Consider the following 10,701-nt stretch of genomic DNA (forward strand, 5'->3'; position numbering starts at 1 on the left):
TTTAATATAGTGCAAGCTGTCACAGGACATGATTTGAGCCGTGTTATCTGGAGGCAAAATTGCTTGTAGAACCTGTGTGGAACCAAAACACTGAGGTCATTAGGCACTGCATGTCCTTAAAAGATTATTGTGACTGTGAGCGGTGGGTCCGAACAAGTACGAGTGTGTGAAGATTTTAAAAGAGTTAATTTCTCTGTTTGGGTTCCTTTGTATAATATTTAGTAAGCATATATCTGGATAAAATATGATTGACTTTGATCTCTCAGACCATTTGAATTAAGTGAACAATACAATTGTCCATCTCAAGATCTGGGGTTTGGAATACTAGTGTTCCTTTACCACTTTTGTTGATATGGTTATAGAATGATAATATATTTGACATAAGACTGAGTATGCATAATGGCTTGGTTTGTAAACTGTCTCAGAGTTCCAGGAACCCAGTTTTGATCCTGACCACTGCTGCCGTCTTGAGAGGAATTTTCATGTTTACCCTGTGACCACATGGGTTTTTTCTCTGGGTGTTCATTTGCTCCCATATTCCCAAGCATGTGGATTTACCCACTGTGAATTGTCTCTTTTGAATGGTGGAATATTTGGGAATGGAGAGGGGTGAGTTGATGGGAATGTGGTGACAATGAGTGGAATTAGTGTAAATGATTGCTTGATAGTTGGCACAGTCATGGTGGGCTGAAGAGCCTGTTTCCTTGTCAAGCAACTCTAACGAGCTCTATGACATCCTCATATTAATAATTCACATGAATGATTATGATAACCTGACTTAAAACAAATGTATATTAATATTATGAATGTTGGCCTTGTGACATTCTGAAATGTAGATTGTATTTTAGTTAGTTAAACTGGAGCTGTCTTTAACCTAACCAAATTAAAACTAGATAACGCTCACTGGAAAGCGTCTGAAGTTGACAAATCCAGAGAAGTGTGACAGCTTTAAGCTCCTTGAGTCAGCTGGAAGGTAGTTACATGTGTTTGGAGAGTTTTGCCTCCAAGCTCTTTTTTTTAAAAAAAGAGCAGGGCACAAAATTATTGTCATCATTCCTTCACATTAACACTACAGTGTTATTTGTACAAAAAGCTATGATATGAATTATAAACATATGTAAAATAACTATCGTAAGTACATTTAATAATATTTTCATGATTTTTTCCTTTAGTCTGAAGAAGATTATCTAGAAAGAAAGAGAGAGGTAGAAAATATAATGAAGAAAAATGCTGACTGGATATGGGATTGGTCAAGCAGACCCGAGAATATCCCTCCAAAGTAAGTACAAGCTTGGATTTATTATCCACCATTAGTCATGTTCCTCACCTAATCACTCACCAATTTAATCCATAGACAGGTTTAAATTAGGACAATCCCAGAGAATTAACTACCCTATCTGAAAGGGATGTTCAAGATTATAAAGGAACTTCATTGAAATTCAGTATTTGGTTGGTTGTCAAGTTTATTAATAGTAAAAAGAAATGAAGGAAGGTTTGGAGAAAAATGTTATGTGGATGATGTTGAATCACATGTCTCTGCCATGGCCTGTGAACTGTAAGGTGTAAATTCCCTTAGAATTAGTTTAATAACTTGAAAAATTACAGTTTTAAATTAATTTTACATTCCTTTAAAAGTGGGATGGGGTGGTGGGGTGAATATCCACCCAGGTCTAGCTAAGAAACAAAGGGAGAGTATTAAAGTAAAAGAAGAGCTGCAATGTTTTCAGAAGCAGGAAGCTCACAGATAGGGCGAGTTTTATTATTCAGGGTAGGTTGCTAGCGTATTTGCTAGAGGGAGAAAGTAAAACAAAGGAGAAAAACGGCCCCCTCCTGATCACTGCCACACCCCACCCAGCTCTCAAAGTTCAGTACTGTCACTTAATTCTACCTGCTGAAACAGTCAGCCAATTTTCATGCTGAGTCCCTGCCCGACCACTTCCAACCGCATTCCCCACCCCCCCAACTCCCACTTCATCTGCTCCAGATTTCCACTCAATGACACGATGGACCTGCTGTATGTTTTACCTTAGGACAACATACAGAATAAAGGAGGTCCTTCATGTAAGACCCATTCAGCAGCTTCTGCTGCCTTTAGCGCTTTCAAGCAACAGACCCATGACCACAATCATGAGTGACCTCCGCAGTGACCAATTAATCCGTCTCTGCAGGATGAAATTCTAAGCCTGGTTAGGGAGTGAGAATATGATCTATAGAAGCATCCCAAAAAGACCATGAAGGGATATACACAGGTGAAGCAAACATGCTGGAAGATAGCAGGTGAAATACAGTATAGGAACATTTGCAGAGCAGCAAAATGAATATGTTTGAATGGTGAACACATTAAATATTTGTGCAGTGCTTTATGAAATATAGAAAGTTCTCAAGCAGGTACAACAAACAATAGAGGCAGTATGTTGGTTTTTATTATAGATGAAGGGGAATAGAAAGTTCCAAGTCTTGCTGCAATTATACAGGGATTGCAGTTTCAGCCTCAATGCCTCAGTAAGGGTATACTTGGGGCAAATGCAGCATGGGTTTAGTAAATTAAATTCTTGGACCAACAACTTGGTTTATGAAGTGAGATCAAATAATAGTCCGCTATCAGAAGCGTGAGGGGAATCAGTGATGATGTCATTGAAACATACTGAGGGCACTGATTCCTGTTGATGAGGAGTGTGGAACTGGAGAGCTGAGCTTGTAAATGTTGATTGTTTGAAACTCAAAACTCAATCTTTGCGAATATACAAGACGGAGTTTGAAAGAACTCACACAGCAAAGGAATTAAATGCTGTGGCAGGAAAGTGATACTGAGCCAGCTATGATTTTGCTGTACTCAGGTTAAAATGCCAAATGGTTTACTAACGTTCCTTTTTCTTGCATTATTTGGGAGAGGGGGCAAGCAGTAATCTTCAATTAAACTTGATGGCTTTATGGGGGGAGGGGAGGATTTCATTTGCACACCAGATGAATCAAATGACTTGTTTGTGTGTTCTGGCATTGTATGATTTTGCTGTCTTTGGAATTTCTTTAACACTATAGCTCGACCTAAAGTTTCTCCTTCTGAACTAGGGAATTCCAGTTCAAACATCCAAAGCGTTCTGGTACTCTGAGCATGAGGAATACTGGTGTCATGAAAAAGGGAGGTATTTTCTCGGCTGAATTCCTGAAAGTTTTCCTGCCATCACTGCTCATCTCCCATGTACTTGCTGTTGGTTTGGGGTAAGTTGTTATCCAGTTGACATCCAGTTGACTGTTCTATTCTAAACTTACATTGAGATCCATTAACTGCATAGATACAAATGTTTAAAGGAATTATTCCAATCTGCATTTCTCAGTAGTGAAGATATTTTGTGGATTAACTTGAATTGAACATTTTCATACTGAACTTCAGGTTCAAAATTTGCTTAATATGGTCACAGACAGTTTCTCAATCATAATGGAAAAACCAGTATTTTGTAGATACTAAGAAAGTCCTTCCTGTAATTGGTTTCTTGCTCTCTTTTGAACTTCGAGCCTGTTGTACAGTCGGCCCTCCTCATCTGCGAGGGATTCGTTCTGGGACCCCTCGCGGATACCAAAAAACGCGGATGCTCAAGTCCCTTATTCAACTTGTCTCAATGCAGTGGACCTTGGGACCCAGCGGTAGAGCTCTGAATCCATAGTGTTCCTGTTCACGAAAATAATCAGGATCGCGATTTAAAATAAAGTGGAAATAATAAAGCGATCGGAAAGAGGTGAAACGTCATCGGTCATTGGAAAAGCGTTAGGCTACAGTCGGGCCAACGATCGGAACAATTCTAAAGGATAAAGTGGGAAAAGCCCTGCCCCAATGAAAGCTACAATTATTATTAAACAACGTAGTAGTTTAGTTATTGGGTTTTGGGTTTTTGATCCTTCACATTAACCCGGCAGGGATGGAGAGCGCACTCGGGAGCAGTCTGTGACTGGTTTGAACTCGGGAATTTCCATTCCCGAGCCTAGCACTGAAACATACGTTTCTTAAGTGTTTTATATGCAAAGAAAGGTAAAATATATACTATATACTAAGACAAATGTTTGACTAACTGACGCTAAATAATACCGGATGTACCTGTTCTGACTTACTTAATAAGAGAACTTCTGTTTTTTTTTCTGATCCTGATCCACGATAACCTACGCACATCCTCCGGTATACTTTAAATCATCTCTAGATTACTTATAATACCTAATACAATGTAAATGCTATGTAAAATAGTTGTTATACTGCATTGTTTAGGGAATAATGACAAGAAAAAAAAGTCTGTACATGTTCGAACAACAAGTGCCGGAAGAGCACTTCTGGGTTTTCTCGATTCACAGTTGGTTGAATTTGCGCATGCGGAACTTGTGGATAAGGAGGGCCGACTGTACATACACCCATATCCTTGAAAGACAGAATTTCTGTCCAACATCGCACCTTGCTGATTGTGCTCTGTGTTTCTGCACTTAAATTTCATTTCCAACTATGTTCCCTATCAAAACTTCGACAAGTTTATGGTAACCATTTCTTAGGATTTCAACATGCTTGTGATTTAAGAATATAGAAAATCTACCCATGTTTCTCCCTCTCAAAGGTAGTGTTGAAAATGAATGAATTGTTAAATTATGAAACAAACTATTCTTAACCTTCTAAAACATTTTCTTCAGCTTCCATTTATTAAATTATTTTTATAGTAAACTTATATGAGGACCTCATAATATTAAAATATTGACCTTATTTATAAACACAAGAGATTCTGCAGATGCTGGAAGTCCAGAGCAACACATACAAAATTGTGGAGGAACTCGGCAGGTCAGGCAGCACTGATAAATATGAATAAACAGTCAATGTTTTAGGCTGAGACCCTTCATCGGGACTGGAAAGAAAAGGGGAAGAAGCCAGAATAAGAAGGTGGAGAGAGGGGAAGGAGTACAAGCTGGAAGATGATAGGTGAAACCAGGTTGGTAGGGGAGAGAGGATGAAGTGAGAAGTTGGGAGCTGATAGGTGAAAAAGGTAAAGGGCTGAAGAAGGAATCTGATAGAAAAGGAAGAGGGACACCGGGGGGAGATGTTGGGCAGGTGAGAAGGAGAGAAGAGGTAAGAGGGAAGACAGAGTGGGGAATGGATGAAGGGGGAGGGGGAAATTATTGGTAGTTAGCGAAATTGACGTTCATGTCATCAGGTTGGAGGTTGCTCAGATGGAAAATTACTCCTCCAATCTGACAGTAGCCTCATCGTTGCAATAGAGGAGACCATGGACCGACATGTCGGAATGGAATTGGAGTTAAAATGGTTAGCCACCAGGAAATCCTGTTTGTTGCAGGTGGAACAAAGTTGCTTAATAAAGCGGTCCCCAAATCTACGTCGGTTCTTACCGATGTAAAAGAGGCCACTTCGGGATCATCGGATACAGTAGACAACCCCCAACAGATTTCAAGTGAGTCCTGGAAGGACTGTTTCTGGCAGTGATTGGAGGTGACGGATGAGGTGAATGGGCAGGTGTAGCACTTCTTCCACTTGCAGAGATAAGTGCCAGGAGTGAGATTACTGGGTAGGGATGAATGTACAAGGGAATCATAGAGAACAATTCCCGCAGGAAGCATAGAGTGAGAGGATGTGCTTAGTGGGGTCCAGTTAGAGATGGAAGTTACAGAGAATGATGTGCTGGAAGAGGAGGTTCATTGGGTGGTAGGTGAGGACAAGAGGGAAACTCTGTTCAGGTGGTGGGATGATGGGGCGAGGGCAGCATCACTGGTGGAGGAAAGGAAACCCCATATTTTGAAAAAGGAAGACATCTGATGTGCTGGAAAGGAAAGTCTCATTCTAGGAACAAATGTGGAGACAAAGGATTTGTTTTATTTTATTTACAGTGGATTCTGGTTAATTGGGCCATTGTTTATTTGGGCAGCCGCTTACTTGGGACAACTCAAAGAACGAAAACTAATCAAGAAAGTAGACCTGATTGCATTAATTTGTTTGGGACATTATGCCACTTAATTGGATGAGGAAACTCTTGCCATGCAGTTTCTAACTAGCATCAATTGACTCTACACCTTGCTTAGAGTAAACAGTTTTTAAATAGCATCAGTTGTATTTATTTGTGTTCAAAAATCAATGATTTTTGTCACTGATAGTTAGCAAGAAATAAGCAGTAAGACAATTCAGAATTTCTTTACTCTCTGCGGTTGCAAGCATTCACTCTGGCAACATACCATCCGGGTGTCCCGTTCACGTCCACAGAATCTCCTGTCTGTTCCTCTGACTATTGAGTCCCCTATCACGACTGTTCCTCTCTTCTCCCTCTTTCCCTTCTGCAGCACAGATCCATGCTTAATTCTGGTAGCCTGTCTCCGTGGCATTCCCCTGGTAGGTCATCCTCCACAACAGTATCCAAGATGGAATATTTATTATTGAGAGGAACGTCCACAGGGATGGTCTGTGCTAACTGCCGAGTCACCTTCCCATTCCTTTTCCTGACAGTCACTCAGCTACCTGCCTCCTGCAACCTCGGGATGACTACGTCCCTTTAATTCCAGTCGATGATCTCTTCACTCTCCTGTACAAGCTGAAGGTCATCCAGCTGCTGCTCCAGATCCCTAACACAGTCTTCAAGGAACTAACACACAGTTGTATAGTGCTGTAGAAGTATTAGTGACGTACTAATTTTTGTGTTTCATTTAATTACATAATTTGTTATTCAGTAAATAGTTTTTTATAAACTTTTTTAACTATTTCCTTGAAACTTTGGTTAATTGCGACAACTGCTTAATTGGGCCAAAGTGTACTGGCCCCTGTGTGACCCAATTAACTGGAATCCAGTGTATTTGATTCTATCTACTTCTTTAAAAAAGCCAGAAGTACTGTTAGACTGGCATAATGAGCATTTCTAGAAGGTTTTTCTGAAAGACTGCTAAAAATTGACATAAAAACCCCAGTTTCTTCCCATTCCCTTTCCTATGAAGGAAGGTGTCATATTTCAGTAACTGAGAAATATGAGCATTTAATGTTCCATTTTAAGATAACCCACATCCCTTCCAGTTTACTCCTTTTTCTGATTCACCCTGGGCTTCTCATAAACCCTTTTCAATAAATTCTCCTCCTTCTCTTTCCCCTATGTTTAATTTCCCAGTTTCTGTCCCCTCCCCTAATCTCGTTCTGCTTGCCTGTCACCCACACTCTCGATGTACTCGTCTCCTATATGCTGCCTTCCTTCCACTGTTCTCCATTTGCCATGCAGCCTTCTGTTATTTGGTTCCACTCACTACCTTGATCCACCATCACAGGCCAGCTCTTGCTGCACCCCTCCCTACTCTCTGCTCAATATTGGCCATCTCTTCCTTACATTCTCTGTCCCAATGTAGGGTTTTGACCCAAAACATCGACTGTTCCTTTACCTCCACCAGAGCCGCCTGGCCTGAGTTCCTCTAGCAATTTTATTTTTGCACCAAATCCCAGTAGCTGCAGTGTCTTGTCAGTTTTTAATGTCCGAACACTAGGAGTTGTAGGCCAGAATTTTTCTCAAATTACATTGGATCATTTATCTGTGATGGATGTGGGTCTAAATTGCTATCGTGAGGATTTGATGGATACTCTCTGATCAACATATTTTTCTTTCTAGAATCTATATTGGCAGACGCATAAGTACCCCATCCAGTGCTGTTTAAGGATGTTCCACTGAAAGTGTTTTGCGTGTGATGAAGTAGCAGATCCTATGAAGAATTCTCTGAAAAGCGGCCATTAACTATGATGTAGCTACCGCGTTTCTTAAGTTATTACAATACTAAGTACTGTGCTCATAGTTGATTAGCCCGATTCTTCTCCCTGACTAGTTAAACTTTTACCTGTTTAAAGCCATTCACAAATGCCATAGACTCATTGATTTCTGTGAAAGCTAAATTTTAATTCATAAACAAAGATGTGAAACAAGTTGTCTAGTAGTGAAAATATGTAAGCTAAAGAAATTCTTGGAAAACTGATTTTCCAATTTTCAGATTTGTTTACTTAAAGGTAGATAGAGAGCTTCTTTTCCATGATCCACTGACGAATAAAAAGGAGCCATTTGTGTGAGAATTCCACTTACTATTAGTGGTAACAAGATTGTGAAAGACCAAGATTGTGAATTTGTAGTATTCAGTTAAAGCAATGAAAATATTGAAATGCAAGCAACCAAGATTTGATCAAGTGGGAATATTGTGGTTGAATGCTGTTTTTTAAACTGATATCTTGTAAGAATTTGAACAGAGTCAGATCTATACAATAGATCTCAGGAAGTTGACTTGAATTTTTAAAACCAGGTGTTACATATGCAAGCAGCACACATAAAAGTTGCTAGTGAACGCAGCAGGCCAGGCAGCATCTCTAGGAAGAGGTACAGTCGACGTTTCAGGCCGAGACCCTTCGTCAGGACTAACTGAAGGAAGAGTGAGTAAGGGATTTGAAAGTTGGAGGGGGAGATCCAAAATGATAGGAGAAGACAGGAGTGGGAGGGATGGAGCTAAGAGCTGGACAGGTGATAGGCAAAAGGGATACGAGAGGATAGGCTTGGAACCGAATCCTAAAGCCAACTGGAGTAAGTTGGCGACGGAGGCACGTTCCAAGAAAGGATATATGGCTGTGATAGCGAGTCTGAGTCAAAGTGTGGTCGAAAAGTTGAAGAGCCAAAGAAATCCCATCTGTAATTTCTTCGGCTCTTCAACTTTTCGACCACACTTTGACTCAGACTCGCTATCACAGCCATATATCCTTTCTTGGAACATGAATCACCTGTCCAGCTCTTGGCTCCATCCCTCCCCCTCCTGTCTTCTCCTATCATTTTGATTTCTCCCCCTCCCCCTCCAACTTTCAAATCCCTTACTCACTCTTCCTTCAGTTAGTCCTGACGAAGGGTCTCGGCCTGAAACGTCAACTGTATCTCTTCCTAGAGATGCTGCCTGGCCTGCTGCGTTCACCAGCAACTTTTATGTGTCTTGCTTGAATTTCCAGCATCTGCAGAATTCCTGTTGTTACATATACATCTCTTTTTAAGGTGGATTCCAATAAGTCATTTGTCATTGATTGCACTTGGGTTTTCTGATGATGAAATGTATCAAACGTAATATCTAAATCATCTCATCAATTATTCTACTGGATTAGAAATGAATTTTTAAAGTCTGTTTAATGCATTTTACTTTATATTGTGTTTAGAGACTTGTTTAATATGTGTGCAAGAAATTAAACTACACTGAAACATCCAGGGTTATCAATAAAGGGAACTTGCCTGTCTGGTGGGTAGTTTAAAAATCACAGTTTGGTTTTTACAATTCAGCCTTCAGAATTCATTAAGTACAAGAATGTAGATACAGATGGTATAAAATAGTAAAGGAATCATTAGCAAGCTATAAAATCAGATCATGTTTCACAAATAGCATTGTCATGCAAAAATCTTAGTGTGTTGCCCCAGTGCTTGTAACTGATGCATTCATGCAAGTACAGTGACTCGTTTAATGTGATGGCATGTATAATGTAGTAGAATTAATAATATATAAAAGAACACATCCAGATAGTTTGATTTGACTGCTGAGCAGAATTGATATTATACAGTTAAAGACTACTAGAGAGAGGGTTCACTAGTTTCACTGGTGTTTATCATGAGTAGGTCGGGTTTCCTTGGTCTTTGAGTAGCACATCCTTACTACCTGAGACACCAAGATGAAGTGACAAGGGCAACAAAGTTTGAAAAAATCTAGAAGTAATTTTTGGCCATGTAGAACTTTAATTCTTACAGTATAGAACCAATAGGAATCTCAGGAAAGTAAGGTGTTCCTCGGTGAAAGTCTATGATTACCTCGCATGCATCTTAGTGAGCACAGATGCTTCTGCCTGAAATAAATGGGTTTTATTTCTTTAACCACCAAATTTGAAATCCTCATTAATGATAACTGCTTTTTAGACCTATCCAAGTGTCTTGCCTGCTTTAAATGTTTATGTTTTAAGTAGTGGGAACAATAACTGGAAATGGGGATAATTGGATCAGATTAATGAAGTTTTCTATTTCTTCAGATTTGTTATGCAAATATATTACTTGCATTTTACAGAATGCTGTTGTGATTCATGCTTGTGATTAATATGGAAACATGCTGAAATTTTAAATGTTTACAGTATAATAAAAGCATTATGTGATTGAATGAAATTACATTTTTGTAACAATTAACACGGCACTTGTGCAGGATTCTCTAAAGCAGGGGTCCCCAACCTTTTTTTAGCACTGCAGACCAGTTGATTATTGACAATATTCTTGCAGACCGGCCGACCGGGTGGGAGGGGGGGTGGATGGGGGTAGGGTTGCCAACGGACAAGAGTAGCAGTCAAATACGTAGTGTTTACCCCGAGAAAGACTACCATGACCATGAAGCCTTGCACGGGCACATGTGTGTATGTGCTGATTTTTTTTCTACAAATCGTTTTTGGGTGATTCTGTTCGGGAGTGGGGGGTGGTAATCACGACCGCAATATAGGTGATAAGTGGCTATTATACTCAATTTCGTTTCTAAAAGGGTTTACCTAACAAATTTGATATTAAACACACAGCGCATGTTTTCCTCACATGAATATAGTGATAAGTCAATTATAAGTCACTTATAAGTCAATAGCATCATAACATTTTAAGTAACGTTTGGATATTAAACACACAGCACATATTTCCCCCGTATGAACATATAAAATCA

General features: G+C 39.7%; 1 protein-coding gene across 1 annotated transcript in view; it reads left to right on the forward strand.

Moving 5' to 3' along the window:
- Window positions 1-8,355, forward strand: part of bnip3 (BCL2 interacting protein 3) — a 32,403-nt gene extending 24,048 nt beyond the window's left edge. Inside the window, exons 4-6 of the mRNA XM_063071793.1 lie at window positions 1,173-1,279; window positions 3,070-3,219; window positions 7,617-8,355. Coding sequence (XP_062927863.1) covers window positions 1,173-1,279; window positions 3,070-3,219; window positions 7,617-7,662 — 303 coding nt within the window. The 3' untranslated portion in view covers window positions 7,663-8,355. The remainder of the gene's footprint in view (window positions 1-1,172; window positions 1,280-3,069; window positions 3,220-7,616) is intronic.
- Window positions 8,356-10,701: the final 2,346 nt, after the last annotated feature.

This window comes from Mobula hypostoma, chromosome 19, assembly GCF_963921235.1.
Source record: "Mobula hypostoma chromosome 19, sMobHyp1.1, whole genome shotgun sequence".
In the NCBI taxonomy this organism is placed as follows: domain Eukaryota; kingdom Metazoa; phylum Chordata; class Chondrichthyes; order Myliobatiformes; family Myliobatidae; genus Mobula; species Mobula hypostoma.